This window comes from Chamaea fasciata, unplaced genomic scaffold (assembly GCF_029207755.1).
Source record: "Chamaea fasciata isolate MVZ Bird 193981 ecotype frontalis unplaced genomic scaffold, bChaFas1.0.hap1 SCAF_1, whole genome shotgun sequence".
In the NCBI taxonomy this organism is placed as follows: Eukaryota; Metazoa; Chordata; class Aves; order Passeriformes; family Sylviidae; genus Chamaea; species Chamaea fasciata.
The window spans coordinates 131,002,377-131,019,468 of NW_027094086.1; the positions used below are offsets into that span (position 1 = coordinate 131,002,377).

General features: G+C 40.7%; 1 protein-coding gene across 3 annotated transcripts; it reads right to left on the reverse strand.

Annotated features, from left to right (window-relative positions):
- Nucleotides 1–7,747: 7,747 nt before the first annotated feature.
- Nucleotides 7,748–16,282, reverse strand: CLDN12 (claudin 12). 3 transcript variants are annotated; one of them, XM_066197852.1, is made up of 3 exons: nucleotides 16,199–16,282; nucleotides 13,818–13,885; nucleotides 7,748–11,743 (listed from the first exon to the last, which is right to left on the reverse strand). In XM_066197852.1, exon 3 carries the CDS (start codon nucleotides 11,719–11,721, stop codon nucleotides 10,984–10,986), a length of 738 nt encoding a protein of 245 aa, XP_066053949.1. In that variant the 5' UTR covers nucleotides 11,722–11,743; nucleotides 13,818–13,885; nucleotides 16,199–16,282; the 3' UTR covers nucleotides 7,748–10,983. The 3 variants fall into 3 exon arrangements, with proteins under 3 accessions (XP_066053949.1, XP_066053959.1, XP_066053966.1); XM_066197862.1 differs by lacking the exon at nucleotides 16,199–16,282 and adding an exon at nucleotides 16,008–16,042; XM_066197869.1 differs by lacking the exon at nucleotides 16,199–16,282 and adding an exon at nucleotides 13,202–13,315 and having other exon boundaries at nucleotides 13,818–15,999.
- Nucleotides 16,283–17,092: the final 810 nt, after the last annotated feature.

Genomic DNA, 17,092 nt, shown 5'->3' on the forward strand with positions numbered 1-17,092 from the left:
ACTGCCAAAGATAAGGAACTGTTTACAAGTAATAATTCAATAGACTATAGCTAGGGAGGCATATGGCAGAGATGTATTAAGTCATGAAAGGCACAGAAAAAATGAACACAGAAGGGCTTTTTTCCAGTAGAAGACCTAGAGGGCATTGAACACAATTATCATGTAGAAGACTGAAAAAAAAGTTCTTAGAAGAAAATAAAGGGCCTTAAATTGTGAAACTCTGGATATAAAGGACATTAAAAGTTTAGATTAGGCCAAAAGTTTGGATTTTTTTTTCCATAAATATGTCTGTTAACAGTTACTAAATACCCAGATACCTCTGGTTCAGAAAATCCCTGAACCACAGTTTGAGGCTGTGTGCCATTGCTGAGGAAGATGTGTTATATGATTGCTTTGTTCTGACATTCTTCCTCAGGCATCTGTTGTTGACTGCCATTTTAGGTGAGATACTGAGTTAAAAGTGTCCTTAAAATGACTTTACGGAGCTGTTGAACTGTTCCTATTATTATTATTATTATTATTATTATTATTATTATTATTATTATTATTATTATTACTATTATTTAGTCTTAGTTTTGGATGGTTTTATGGGTTTTATGTATTCAGTGAAGAGTGACTTCTCTTCAAGCTCAAATTCCAAGCTTTCCAGAGTTTGTGATTTTTCATTGAGTTGCTTCTAACACAGTATGTTAGAGGAAGTATTTAGCTGGAGCCAAGTGGGAGAGGAGGGGAAAATAGAATTTGCTGAGAGCTCTTCAGAAGTATGGATACATCAATCTTCTCAGATTTAGTTTTATTATTCTTTTGGGGGAAAAAATCCCCGTTAATATAATTTATGAACAGCTGTGGTAATCCTCTCACAATAACTATTCCTACAGTAATGAAGCACGTTTTTTCTTGGTTAAGTAGCCACTCCCTCAGCAGACATAAATTCCCAGGAACTGGAATGGAGATGACAAGAAAAAGTGATCTACCAAGAAACTGACTTTGGAACATGTCATATACACTAAGATTGCAAACTAGAATAAGATCTCAGAATTTAAGCCAAATTTTGATTATTTTGTAATTCCATACATATTTCAAATGAAAAGGATTCTTTTCTTTAGCTCTGTAGATTTTGCCTCGGGTTTCGAACAGTGTTTCTACTCATGCATTTTCAGCATCACCTCTGGCCCCTTTGCCTCATCTCTCCACCATTGTGATAGAACATGTGAATGAGCCATTCTCTGGGTATCTGAGCAAAGAACAGATTGGGCTGACGGAATCTTGTCTTCTGTTTTAAGCTTGTTTATTTTCCATTGTCACCAGTGCTGACAATCTCAAAGGTGATATATGGGTTACAAAGCCTGTGTGAGTTCAGTTGATTCCCTTAACGGCAGTATTACTTCATCACTGTGGCGGAGTTTACCCAGCTTGCCTGATTGCACTATCTGTAAATAATTCAGCTGATGAGTCACAGAAGTGATTAGAATGTCACTGGGGTTTTTTTCTATGTTGGGCTTATATACATAGGCCCTGGTAAGAGACATTTTACTGCAGCAATACATTGTTCAAAAAGCTTTTTTTTAGTTTGTGACAGGCTGGAGTGCGAATGTATCTTCAGGTTGCAATTTGGTTTGTAATTAGATCAGTGTTCCCACAAAAAGCAGTCTTGAATACTTGTTCTTGCACCTCAAAAGCACTGTGGTACATGCAAAAAAACCCCATCTGTAGTCTTATAAAGAACTGATGCAACTGGAAGTTAGTTTTCAAATGAGATCAGTGATACTCTATGGGGTTCACTGAGCAGGGGACCAAATTCTTGTGCTGGCACAGCAGAGGAGGAATTGTACCCCAGGGGCTTTTGTTTGTTTGGGTGTTTGTTTGTTTTCTCAGTTGCAGGACCAGCTTAAATGTCTGTTGGCTTCATATAAAGACTTCAGGGCACTGTTGAAGTCATGTGAGAGGGTATGTGTGAGCTCTAGTACTTTCTTACAGTACTAAGTGATGATATAACTACAGGGAGCAGATCTGCTGAATAAGGACATGCACCTTCATAGAGTCTTCCTTAAGAGTGTATTCAGATTTTAATAAAATGGTTTCTACAGCTATATTCTTAAAAATATTAATAGTACTATTTTACAGAGCAAAAAGTGCAACTGTGAGTTCAGACTATTTTGCAAGGTCAGATACAGAAAATTAGATCTTCCAGGTCAATGTCCACCTTCTGTCTTATAATAACCAATCTTCCATAAATAATCTTTGGTGAAACAGCATTCTTAGAGATGCTAATGATAAGAAGTGGGAAGTACCATAAACAGCCTAACTCCAGTCCTGCAAATACAAAGATGGCAGATATTTGCTGAGATCAGAGCAGTGTGGTTTATTCAAGGTTTTTATGGGTTTGCTATAAATGCAACAGCCCAATTTCATCTTTCAGGCAAACCCTGTGAATAAACCAGAGATTGGTTGTTAAATAGTATTAATAAATTCAGACATGATCAGCTGAATACTGCTGGGACAGTTAAAGAAAGTCAGTGTTCTCAGCTGATGTGGAAGTCATGGAAGTAAGATTTGCACCCACAGTGAGTTTTTGCTTGCAAAGAGGTAGCCGAGAGGAATATAAAGGAGCAATTCAGTGTCTCTGCTACGGGTGGTGGTAGCAGCTGATTTTCCTTGATTTTCGTTGCACAGTTCTCAAGTGACCACACAATATTTAGGGAATAAAAATACTTTTCAAAAGAGTATCTGCATAATTATTCAATTATCTTGTGGTTATACTGAGAGATAAAAATACTAGTCTCATAAAAAAGGTATACAGTGAACATTCTTGCTTTCTGACCTACGTGTTTTTCTGGCCCAAAGTTTGTTTTGAAAAGGAATAGTTGAGAATAGCTGCTCTGCAGAACGATGAATAGTACTGAATTCCAGTCAAATTGAATTATAGTCTATTGTTAGATTAATTGTAATGCTACTATGACCAAAATGACAAGCCAAGTGCTTCAAACTTGTATTTCAAATTAAAATGCACTGCCAGTCAAATCTGGCAGTGCATAAACAGCTGTTAACATTTAGTCCTCTTTAATATTTAAAAAAAGAGAGAGTAATGAATTTTCTAATTCATCATGTACCAAACTGATCACTCCTAGCAGGGCTAATTAATTTGTTTTGAAAAGCATTGGACATATTTAGACAAAGACTAATTTATAAAAGCAGTATTTCTTCAATGCCAGCGCTGATTTGGTTTCTGGCTGAGCAGTGTTGCATAAAAAATGGACAGAGTGTTCAAGAAAAATAGTGTCTGGGGCCTTGGCACAGGGTATTGCTCAGATCTCCCAAACAGGCTGGTTGTTTGCAGTCTGGGTAGTGACAGGAGTTGCTGGGTCAGGGGAGACTCCCTTAACTGCTTCTCTGCTCAATTCTGTCATGCCAGCTGGCTCCTGATCCTGAGTGACTACTTCAGCATGTGCATTATCCATTGTTGTAGAGAATTTTAAACTAAAACATCATGCTGTATTAACTGTGTGCAAAAAGATTGCCCTGTGTGACCAGGTCAGTATTTACAAGAACAGTTTCTAAAATTTGCATGCATCAGTTCTGCATCAGGAACCGCCAGGAGGGTCTGAAAGGGCCATATTCTTCACCCAATAGGTTATGGGACAAATTTAGGTGTAGAAGTTTGTCTTGGAACCAGCAGGAGCTGCTTGGGAGGAACCCTCAGGACTGTCTGAATTCCTCACCTGAAAATCTCTTGCAGTAGTTAGATCCTTTTATTGTGGAGGTGAGGAGGAGCCAAGTCTGTCACCTTTGCTCAGCTGTGAATCTCTTCTGTGCAGGGACTAGCAGAGGAATTCCTGGAGCATCCAGGGAGCTAATAAATTTGGGGCACTCAGTGTGCACACAGGGACACCCCTAAAACCCAGCTACACCACAATTACAAGTAAAGGACAGCTTGACTTTCATCCATACGTCTCACACTAAACTTAGATACCAAAGCTCTTGCCAATTGAAAATCTTGCAGAACAGCATCCATCCAGCTGTGAAATAAAATAGGCAGCTCATGATTTCCTGTGGGTCTGTCTTGAGGTTTAACTAGGCACAGGCTTTTCCTGGGAACATGAATATAATGCCATGTAGATCATGCTGTTTTAAATTGCTCTTGCTCTCTTGAGGAATCTGCTTCCAAGATTCTGCTCTTTTTCCCAGAATGAATTAATGTATTTATACTTAATTGCATGTTTTGTATTTATCATTGGCTTTTCTGTATTAAGTCTTGCCTCAGTCATAGCTGGGCAAGAGAGACATTGTAGTGCTACAGTCACTTGGGGTAAAGTAAACGAGAGAGTCACAAAACAACAGCCCAACAAAAGAAGAGTTCTGTTGCATTCCAGAAATTACTAACTCCACTTGATTTCAGCTAATGGTTTAAGAAACTGACAGATAATATCCTTTGGACGTTATTTCCCTGGACCTATCTAACATCTCAAAGTCTTCCATTGTCAAAAACTGGCAAAAATTAGCTAATATTTTAATGCCAAAGTATGGGATAATTATTGTCCCACACAGCTGCTCTTATTTAGTCCATTTTCTAAACTGTGAGGGGACCAAACTTTCTCTTGGCATTTTACAGTCTAGATCATATGAGTTAAAAGACTTTTTCAGTTGGATATCAGATCTTCTCCTTAATACTGTGTATTTCCTGGCTTGTCAGTACTTCAACTTTTCTTTCCTCTGCTGCAGACTTGGATTTGGTTCAGAATGCCATATAACTATGCAAAAACTAGTACTGAGATCTCATATCTCTCTGATCTGACTACTTTCAATACGAAGTGCTAATACAATTTGCTTCTTGGATCAACTGAAGTAATTCAAGAAACCTAATAACAAAACATCCTGCTGTGGCTTTAGTCTATCTTCCCCCCTCCATCACTTTAATTCAGACCAAGTAAGAAATAATATCTGTATCTAATTATTGTCCAGGAATTTTGTGCAATACCAGTGCAATACAGAAAAGGAATCTCTTCTTCCGTCATGTGCAATAAAAAATTCCCAACCTTACTTAAAAATCTGAATGTATCATTCCAGCAAAAATCCCCAGATTACCTCATCTAGAATTTTGACTGTAGCAAGTACTTATATCTTGTTCCTTTGAAGAAATTAAGGTGCAGAGAAGGTACTGTTGATTACCCTGCTTAGTTTCACAATATATACTCACCTGTATTAACCAAAGCAGATAACTACTGTTTAAGAAAGTTGTAGCTTTACAAATGTTTCCATGAACACAGCATCCTGTCCAAATCGCCTTGCTTGTGCTACTGAATTGTGATGTTGGGAATCTGGGAGTTTACAAATGCCTGCCTTTACATTTCAGACATTTTCAACACAACTGTGATCAAACCCTTATTTTGATTTACAGATAATTTCTTTCTAGGCAGTGAGTAACAGACTTGTTTATAGATGGATCATATACCGAGTGGGGATTTCCAATTCAAACCCCATGTCCAAATTTCTGATATTCTCCTCCATGCCTGTGCCAATGGAAAGGGAAATCCTGCCTTCTCCTACATTCTCCCTTATGTCCAGCCAGAGTTGTGCACTTTGGACAAATGGTAAGAGACAAAACAGGCACAGTGGTTGGACACAGACAATATTTTCAGGAAATGTAATAATAACTTAAAGCCATAGAGGAAACTTTAAGAGCTCAAGAAAACAAATTGATGGCGCTCTGTCATTAGGAACCTGTGTTTATTCTTGTTAGAAAGATGGAACAGCAGAGCCAGCAAAAAACCCAAGAAAATGTGTTAAAGTATTTCAGTAGAGGCTAATATCAAAATGAAATGCAAAACATTGTAAAAATAGCTGTAAGAAAAGTATTTTCAGAACCAACCCAGGAAACAGGACTAAAAATTTTAGTTTGCTAATTTACAATAATGTTCAAGCAAATCTAGGCTTATGTTATCTTTGACAGATCATACAGGAGCTTCTGCAGCCCTTTATGCCATCTCTGGGGCCCTACAAAAACAGTGAGATGTCACCTGAGATATTGTCTTGTAAAAAATGGTTCCTGGAGGGTGGCTGTGGACTTCTGGACCCAGAAAACTGACTTGCCCATGCTAGGAAAGCAGGAGAAGGACCCCGAAATTCTTTAGGGAATGAAGCTGTCAATGAAACAAAGAGTTATGATGTACAGAAAGGCTCTTAAGAAGAAAAGGACAATTTTCTAGGGACAAAAACTGTCAAAGGCAACCTTTCTTCTCTTGAAATGGTAATCTACTTGGCTGACTGGAGAGTCAAAAGCTGCAGGGTTTTAGTACTTTTGTATGCACACACAAGAAGCTCAGAGGCATTTCTCATCAAATTGTTTTCATGTTATATGTCTAATAAGACCTTTTTGAGTTCATTTACTGAGTTTCAAACCAAAAACTGTTTGTGATGTGTCTGAATCTTACTGTGAGTAGTGGAATTCACTCTGAGCAAATTCTGTTCTGCCAAGTGTTCAAGATCTTCTATAGCAGCTCTAAGTAGATTAGTGCTCAGAGCCTGAGAGATTTCAACTCCCAGAGGACTTCTCAAGCGAGGCATGCAGGCATCAGCCACCAAGATTAGTGGTTCTCAGGGTTCTCATGGTGCCTTGGCTAATTAAGGTGCAGCTACACAGTGTTTGAAAGTACATGCAGACTCACTGGGACTGCTGCAGCTTAATGAACGATGGAACAAAAAACTTACAGGAAAGCTTATGCTGCTTCTGAGGTGCACTACTGCTCAGTAGGTACATGAAGGGATAAGAAACATTACACACTTGATGAACCACACATGTGAACTCAAGTCCTGTGAAATAAAAGAAGAGAAAAAACTGCCAAGGTATTTGTTTCCAATGAGCACAAATAGGTGGGGTAGTTTTTCTTTTCTTTTTTTAAATTTTGATATAAAAATGATGAGTCACTCCCACATTTTGGTAGAAACTGTTAACTGCATCCCAGTATTTGTGCCAACATCCAACCAGCCCCTAGGTTTATACCAGCTCATAGAAAGAGGAGGCCTGTCTGAAAGTGACAGCAAAGGAGGAAATAAACTCACTAAAGCAGAGACTGTAAAGTCATTTTTCGACCCCCTCAAATGAGTTGTGGTACTGACAACTGCTTTTTACTGTGCCTTCTCCACAAGAACACTTCTCATACAAACTATTTCCCAAAACAGATAAAAACCCAATCTCCTAGAATGCCATTTGAGAAGACTAGAAATCCTGAGGCATTACCAGCAAGTCTCAGTCTATTCTGCCAAATAATTCATGCTTTCTGAAATTGAACAATGGTATCAGCATTTTTAACACTCAAAGGGTTTTTGTATTTCACGCTTTAACAATGGAAAGGCTCAGTCCTGAGTCACCACAATGCTGCAGCCAGGAGCAGTACACAACAGAGGTGAAGCACCAAGAACCACCACCATCCTTCTGGACTGCCACAAGTCCCTGGGATGCCACAAGTGACTTTCCCAGGCATCATATTATCCTGCTGACAGCACATCCTGCACAGCAGATGGGAGGGCAGGAGTTTGACTTATCCCCCCTTGGTTTGGGGTTTTGTGATGCTTTTAAAAATTGTTTTGTTTCACTCAAAGGAGTCCTATAAAATTAGGCAGCTAAAATGCAGTATACCCATTTTAAACCTGTTAAGGCATCTGAAATAGTCTGGTGATCAATACTGAAAGGTAAAGTCTTTCATATTCTAGTATTGACTGTTTTCAACAAAATTAATCAAAATAAACCACATCTGTATGAGAGTCTTTTATTAAAAATACATATCTTCTGTTTCACATAAAAAGAACCAACACTTAACACAATTTAAAGAAGTTGGACAGGAACTACTTGAAAAAATACAGGTTCCTGTAATCCCAGAGCACCCAAACTTTGCTGCACAAGCCACAGATTAAAATCTTTCTGTTCAAGACCCCAAGTGCTTGTCCTGCACACAGCAGTGCCCAGGAAGGTGCAGCTGCTCAAAGGCAGGGGTGCTAACTGCTCCCCAGAGGCTGTTCCCTGGCAGACACACCTGCAGGATACAAGTGTTCTCTCCCAGTCCAGGGAGGCCTGTCACTCCCCAGCCCTGGTGCTGGGCACCATGGCAACCTTAGCCAAAAAAAAAGTTGGAGTGGCACTGGGCTCAAGTATCACAGGTTGGCCACGTCTTCCTGTAACAAAGGAAATACAGCACAGCACTTACAGGTAATTTCACTTAGGATCCAGCAAAAACATATTAACAGCATTGATGAAAGAAAACCAGCCACTGTACTTCAGTGACAGAACATGATCCAACAGTCTTCTTGGTAACTACAACCTATGCTGGAATCCATTATCTTCTGGAGCCCCACTTTTCATAACTCATTCATCTCTGATTTTTGGAAAGACACAATTTTCAAAGCAACGAGTTATCAGCTTAGGCAGCAGCAAATACTAATTAAAAGTTCTGTGCATAAAAATCAAAGTCAGAATACAAAAGAGCTGTCAGAGGCATCTGCTATTAAAGTGCACAGAAAACAACACTGGCTAAACTTATATTCTGGTAGAAAGCAACAGTTTGCCAGGCTGTCATTCTTGTTCTGGAGATGCTGAAAATTCAGTTCCTTTTTAAGTCACTTAGAGACATGTTCATCAGCTCTTAAAAATGATCAAAATGCTTTGCAAATTCAAGCTCAAAGAGTGTATCAGACGCTGACTGTAACATTTACTGGCCAACTCATAACTGAAGCAAGGCACAAAGAAGGAAAGACACTGAAGTGATGCGGAAGCAAGACAACGTTAAATCACAAATCAGCGGCCCCTCTGCTTTGACCTTACACAGCATTAAAGGATATGGGCAGCTAAACCAGCATCAGTTGGACAACCAGACTAACAGTAAAGCAAAGCTCAGTTTTGAAGGAAAGAAAAATTGGCTTGCATGTCATGACACGTGTTCTAATCCCATGCAAGTCATGATCTGATTAAAAAAAGACACTTCATACTCTCATACCTTGTAAACCTAAGAGAGTATTAAACTCATGTTTAGGCCTTTAGGGCATATCTCCTTCCATTTTCTTTATTGTCTACAGTGTTAATTCCTTAAGACTGCTGTTTAATCAAGCTCTGTCTTAAAGGCCTGTCACTTTACTGACTATGCTGGGAATTATGACAGAGATCAGCTTCCTCCCTCAGTTCACTGAAGTCTGAGATCTGTCAGCTAAAACACAATCCTTCTTAACACACTGTTATTTCACAGCTTTTAACAGAAAAAGATTTGCCTAGAACAGTACTTGTTTCTATTTCTAACACCTGGAAGAGGAAAAAAAATGGTTTTCAGGACCTTGGATTAATTTTCAGAACTGGAATTAAAGAACTTGATTTTTTTTTTTTTTTTTTAAGAAAAACAAATTTATTCTGGGATTAATGAAATGCAAATACCCACTAAGCTCCAGAATGCCACCAATCAAAACAACTTTCCTTACTGGGATGACATCTTAAACACAAGATCTCAATTTGCCAAAACCTGAGAGAATCAAATGCTTGTCTCAATTGTATCACTTGAACTCACTGTCATCAAATTTTCAAGTAATGTCAAAGCCCATATTGCAGAGCTTTGATCCTTAGGCTTCACCTGCTGCTGTGCATTTTAGAAGGCAAAAAGTGATTTAAAGACATCCCAGGCTGGGAATTTACATCCCTCCTCATCCTTGTAGAGCTACAATGTGAAGCTCACAAGTTACTCAAAATCCCATTTTACAGTAAATAGGAATAGGAAACTTTCTGCATTTATGAGGTGGCAGCAGGGGAAATAACTGAATTTTAAAATTGCTGAATTTGAAAGGTGTTAAAAGAACAAGGCTGAAAAGGTTAAGCCTTAATCAGTAATGAAATAAGCTACAGCATGAAAAGTCCATCAACCATAAAGATTAACTCTGAAAAAGCACAAGCTCATTGGTAGTTGTATATACACTTTTAAAAAACTTCTAGATTAAAAAATCTCTCCCTAGGGCTGTAATTCCCTTTTCAGAGAGATGTTGTATATGTAGCTTGTATACAGTGTTTCAAAAGAATCTTTCATAGTCTTCAGTATTCTTTATGGTTTTCCTAACCCTTTCTGCAGTGAGTGACATTTCTCTCCAGAACTGAACACTTTATACCCTACTTGAAACTCAGCTTTTAAGAAGGCCTTAAAATAAAACATTCAAGGTCCTAATCAGAATTTTTAAATATTAGTGTTTTTGTTTTAATCACAGAATAGATCTAGTGAATTTGCTAACTTAGTAAAAAACAGACTAGAAATAAAATTCACAAAAGATTTCTAGCCTCCAGTAATTCACAAAATGCTATTACAGCACAGAACATTCTTAGTTAAATCCGTTTTATTCCTTCTTATAGCTACTTTGAAAATAAAGGGCAATTTGGCACTAATTCTGTGTCGGATGTTCCTAAGCAGGTATCTGAGCAAAAAAAGAACAGTGCACAGAAGTGAATTAGTTTGCCAAACACCCTTTTCAGACATCACGTATTACAATATGTGGGTCTGGATGAACAAGAAACTCAAGGAATACCCTACACCCAGTTCCACTGCCTGCATCTGGAAAATACACGGGTGGAAGGGTCTTACAATGAGATCGAAATCTAGGAATAGCTTATCAGATTTTGAAGAGGTTCAAACCTGCTTTAACATCAGTAAGCAAAAGGATGGATGCATACAATTGTTAGTGTACTGTTCCAACATTAGCAGCCACTTTGACTGTAGTGAGCTCAGAGTCAAAAAAAAAAAAAAAAAAAAAAGAAAAAAAAAAAAAAGGAAAGGAAAGGTGGCCAGCAAGTAACAAACAGACCAGAACAGCAACAGACTTGCTGAACTTGGGCGTCCACGGCTTTGCGCCCTGGGAAACTTAACCTTGCAAAGGACTATACTCAGTGCAAGGCAGCAGAGAAAATCAAGCCTGCAATTTTCATGGCTTGAACGAGCACAAGAACTTGGCTTCCAAGGTTTTGTCTCCTTAAGATGAATGTGTCACAACAGGAATGTCAATTTCTACGGCAGAGAGGCGAGAACGTGCAGAGTAGGGCTGAGAGGCATAGCTGTGCATGCTGGGGGCGTGGGAATACAGGGGCTGCCAGAAAGGAGAAGGGAGGCTTTTGCATGCACAGTACCACAGGAACAGCAGGATGGAAGTGAAAAACAGACCGCCAGCACTGGCAATGGCAATAAACACGGAGATGTCAAAGCTGAAGACGGGCTCGTATTTTCTGTTCAGATAATTGTTATAAAAAATGACCCAGATGGACGGAGTGAGACAAATGGCACAGGCAAGCAGGAACAAGAGGCCGGCCACGAGGTGGCAGCCCGCACTGTTTACCAGGCACTTGGCCAGTTTGACGTTTGGCACGCTGGATACAAAGGCTGTGTTACACATGCCAATCATGCAGAGGAACAGAGCTGAGACAGCAGTAAACATACTGAGAGGAAGGGCAAACTGAAGAACACGCAGATCGAGCTGATCGACAGCCGTGTACCACTGCGGGTCATAGATCACACAGTCTCTGCTCCCATCAAAGCGCGCGCACTTAATCCAGAGTCCAGTGTAAACGGTCACATTCCTCTCGTTCTTGTTGTACGTGTACAGTCTCATCTGCCTCCAGTTGGGAAGCAGAACTGCTGCAAGGAGCCCAGCTACTGAGGCTGTTCCACTGAGGAAGGCCAGTACAGTCGCTGCATGAACATCCCGGCAGCCCATATTTGCCCACAGAAGTTGTTTCCTGCAATTCAAAAGAAAAATATAAAAGAAAACCACGGACACAGGACTAACTACAATTGATTTGTGCCAGGTTAATAAACTTAAGTGACAGCTGGTAGGCACTAACTTTGTGGCACCCTCTTTGTCTGACACACTTAAGACAGTGGTAGCAGCACCACATTCATGCTTTAATGAAACGTCAGGTTATTTCACAGACTATTATGACTTCTCAGCTGACAGACTGCGAAAAGTTGCTGTGTTCAAGATGAAAAGAAGCGCATTTAAATGTGAGCCTATACAGCCATGATTTAAGCATGGTTTAAGTTCACCTGTCTTCAACTGGCAGCTCCGTTCTTTAGCCCAGATACAGTATCAGTCTGCATGCTCAGCCCTACCATGCTGCTGCATGAGTAAAAGGGAGTTGCTTAAAATCCACATCATTAGACTGGCAAGGAATGCATGTGCAGGCAGTTCTACACATTTTATGTAGGCCAAACTGTTGACAAGAGCTGCGAGATAGTGGCGGAGGCTCTGCTGAGTAATTTACTATGAATTTTTCAACAGCAGCTAACAGTTCTGCCACACTACTCCTGCCTTTCAGAATCAACTGTCCAAGCACACAAACAATTACAGAAAGCAGATGGCTTTTCAGCTTTCACATTTTCCACTTCAGAACAAGTGTTAATACTGCTTCCTTTTCAATACAACCACTGCCTGCATACCTACTATAGCCTCTTGCCTGCAGAGATGCTGAGAAACAGTCTCAATAATGGGTCTTTACAAAGAAAAACTAATAAAAAAGACTCAATTCAAGTTATCCCTTTTCTGCATGCCCAAGATATTTTGAAGAAGCCTAATACCTAATAGGCACTGAGCATTTACCCCTGGGTGTACTTGAAGATGGACACTAAGAATTATAGTATCTAAAAATTAACATATACTTAGCAAATTCTCACTGACAGCCATTCATTTATAAACTTCTCCTGAGATTTCTTCCAAATTATTACACTGCATTGTGCATATTTGTCAAATGTCCAAAGTAATAAACCAATACCTTAAGTACCAGAAGTTTTGCTTAATGCAAATGCAAGTAACTGAGTATCTGTATCACAGAAAGGTTATAGACACAGTTGCAAACAAAAAGACAACTGGATCTGATCCCTCACTCTCCTTTTATACCTGCAAACATCCAATGACCAGGGAACTCTGGAGCTCCAGTTTCCAGATAAGGAATTCCCATGTATATTGGAAACACACTAAAAGCATTATCAAGCCATACAGCTAGCCAGCACTCTATTGATTTATAGACAAATACATGAAGTTCAATTTGTTTCCTGAGAAATCATTAGGCAATTATTTTATGCCATGTAACCCTGAAGAACTGCACTGGAATATGGGCACTATTTAAGTGCTGATCACAGTCTTCTAAAGAAGCACTCTGGAAAGAAATAATGACAACCACATTTATGCTAAAAACTACCTTATTTGTCAAAAAGACAGCATTGTACTGTTGCTAAGGACAAGCTGAGCGTGGGCAAGCTTCTCTCCCAAGGCAGTCAACTTTTCAGATGGCAGGTCATTAACAGGACAGCTCCTGGGTAGGAGGACCAGAGGAGTATTTCCATCAGGATTATTTCAGTATGATGCTTAACCCTAGCTTCAGTAAAGTCAAAACAATCAACCTGCAAGAAAACGGAACTATAGCAAATGAACTTCAGGGGTAAATCTAGTGCAGCATCAAATTTTGTTCTCCTCAAGCTTGATGCTTTTGCTCTTCCATAAAAAACTTGCCTTTAGCTGGATTTAGCTGGATAAAACCTCCATGCAGACAGGGCATACTCCAAGACACAGTTATATGTGAACCAGCTGGAATAAACACATGACTGACCATTTTCAGAAGCCTGCTGTTTCTGAAAATTCATCTGCAGTAGTAGATTCCTGCAAATAGGCAAGATACCCACCATCCCTTCCACCAGGGGAAACCTATCCCATCTTGCAAATACTGCTGGCTTTCCGACTAATTATAGCTTCAGCTCCCCGATGAAGACAGTAACAAAACAGGTGTTGTCTTAATTAGATGGCTTCAGTGTACTTACCAGCAGTGTCCTCAAATCAAGAGAAACCTTAGCAACTTCTCTAAGTAGAAAAAAAGGTGCTACTGGATCTAAGAAACAGAACAAAGAAAGAGTCAACATCACATTTGTTTCATGCAATTTCAGCAACAGCATTTACACTGCAATTCAGGAATTAGGAATATCAGCTATGTTTACATTAGGCCAACTCCATCACCCTTCTACAATTTCCTCTTATTTGAAAAACAAAACTCAAACTACTCTTTTTTTTTTTTTTTCTTTCTTCAGCCTTTTTCCCCAGAGTTTGTTCTCTATCTATTCATCTCAAATTATAAGGGTGGAGAAAACTGCTTTTTTTAATGGGTGTTCCAAGACACAGAGTTTGCATCCTGAATTTTATGTTTTTAGCAAAAAATCCATAAGAAGTCATACAGAATGATTACTGCAGATGTTAGGTTTAAGGCTGCACTTAAACAGCAGTGAGGAAAGGGTGCAATGACTATTTAATGTCAGAAAACAAAGCACAAGCTCTGAATTGTTTATATATCTTGTGGGTCTCTGTTCCTTCCTGCCTTCTACACAAAGGTTTCAAGGAAATTGGAGAAAACCAGGAAACACTGGAAATGCCTTTTTAGTGGCTGTCCTGCTTTTCCAGAAGAAAAGATTCTCTTGTGGATTTTGTACACCCACATCTAAGTTCCAAGATCAAATCTGCAGGTCGTAATAGGTAAATCACTTTACTACTGGACAGCATCAGAGCTCCAAGTATGTCAGTATGCAACTGTTAAAAGTTACAACCTAAAGGCGAGTTTGTTGGGCTAACATGTGCAAAGACAGAGTTTATTCTAAACTACCCATGTCAAACCCTGAAGTATTATAAAATTCATATATGAATAGGCTCCATCACCTAAAAAAACCATCAAAGAAGTTCTATCGAACTGTCTAGGCAAGAAAGAGACTTTACAACACAGTCAAGAACCCTGATTTTTTCACTGAATGAGAAAAAAGGCTTCAGTTTTGGAAACTCATAAATATGAATGCTACTGCATATAAGACACAGAAATGCAGATGCACAGCTTGGAAAAGCACCTTTGTTCACTAACATTATTGATGAATTTTCAAGCTTTCTGTCACTTTGCAGCTGAAGCCAAGATAAACACACAGACCTCCCTCTGCAGGTTCACACCCATGAACAGCCACAACAACGTAATTAAGTAGAAAATTAGTACAGGCAAACAAGGCTGTCTAAAAGGAGCTGTGCCCAGCACAGGAGTCCCTCCCATTAAATGATGAAACCTCTGTTGTAATAAACAGATCCAGAGCAGCTATGTAATATTCCCCAATACCCAACTCATTTCTGCAGCCATGGTTTTGTTTGGTTTTCTCTTCCTCTCTTTAGTCCATTTGATTTCATTGTCTATCCCTGGTGGTGCTGAACAACTAGGCACCTCATCCACTTCTCAGGTAGCTGTCCAAGGGAGGAAAGCACACTTTGGCCAGATATAACCCTGCCTTGCCTTAGATTCTTGGCTTCAGCTTCTTCTGTCCCGAGGATTTTAAAGCTGTACTGTATGAGGTTCTATACAATCCACAGAAGTTACCAGCCCTAATAGCACCCCTTAACAGAGACAGATTTTACTCCCTATTCTAAAGATCCATGTTGTCGTAACAAACGATGTTGGCTGAATCTGGTTAAAAACTGGTAAATCATTAAAGGCCCACAAGATTTAAAAAAAAAAAAAAAACCAAAACAAAGAAAGACGACAAAAAGGACATTTACTATAGACAAAATTCTAAAATTAGTAAATCCAGTTCTGTTCTCTTGCATGGCCTTGAGAAGACCACGGTCTGGGAAGCATCACTGTTTTGTAAAGCCCTGTAGGAGAGAAGTCACAGTATAATTTATCAACACAATTTATAAAGAAACGGTTGTCTAACTATCCACAACAGCAGGAGCAGTTTAAATTTTTTACGAGTTCTGGGTAACTGACCACCAGAAACTGGAGGCCTAAAGCTCGCCAGTTTCAAGGGACTGGTTCAGAACCAGTGCCACCACTCTTGTTTTTTAAATCCTCGCAATCAATCATGCAGTTCCACGTTCTACAAAACGCCTTTTAAAATTAAATATACATGTACCGGGTTCGAATGAACGATCGTAGCTAACAGATTAGACTTCCAAGAAAATTTTGAAGTAGTGATAATTATTTTACCGACCGGATCGGAAAGAGCAGCTGACGCACGGAGAGAACACACAGCGTCCCCCCGGGGAGCACCGCCGGCCCCCGCCCGCGGCAGCGCTCCGAGCCTGCCGCACTGCGATCCCGACCTCGCGGGGGAAGCGCGGCAGGGCCCGGGATGGCGACGCCGGGGCCGTGCCCGCTCACCCCGCCGCCGCGCCCGCTCACCTTGCCGCCGCGCAGAGGAGGCGCCATGGCCGCCGCTCCGGCCGCGGAGCCGCCGCGCTGGGGGAGGCCGCGGCCGCGCGGGGCCTTGTGGGGCGGGGCGGCGGCGCCGGCGCAGTGCGGGCCCGGCGGGCGCGCCAGAGCCCCCAGCGGCCCCGCCGCAGCCGCCCGCTCGGGGCTCTGTCTGCGCTTAGCGCCGCGGCCGGAGCTCCGCTAGCCCTGGCCCATAACAACGATGCTCTAAAATACGCCCTTCCGATACGGCAGCTGACCGCAGGTCGGAGGAACCTGACTGGGCAGGCGGCTGCGGCCCACGGGGGACAGCCCCAGTCAAGCCATGCTGCCTCTTAGTCCGAATACACCCCCACTCCCCGCTTTATGAGTGAGGTTAAGACCGGTGTTCACAAAGCCTGGAAAAAACCAAAATGCTCTTTTCAGCGATGAAATAGCCTGCAGAAAAGGAGGCTCAGGGGGGATGTTACCACTCTACAACCCCCTGAAAGGAGGCTACAGCCAGGTGGGGGGTGGTCTCCTCTCTCCCAGACAACCAGCGACAGGATGAGAGGACACGGCCTCAGTCTGTGCCAGGGCAACTTCAAATTGGACATTATGGGGAATTTCTTCACAGAAAGGGTAATGGGCTACCCAGGGAGGTGGAGGGTAGAGGTATTTAAGGAAAGAGTGGGCATGGCACTGAATGCCACGGTCCAGTTTACAAGGTGCTGGTTGATCATTGGTTGGACTAAATCTCACAGGTCTTTCCCAACCTAATTGATTCTGCAATTCTGTAAAACAGATATCAAAAATTATTGACAGCATTGGTGAAAGCATATTAGCCTCAAACACTTTTTTTTTAGAGGAAAATCGCAGCAAGAACCAATACCAGTGATAAAATAA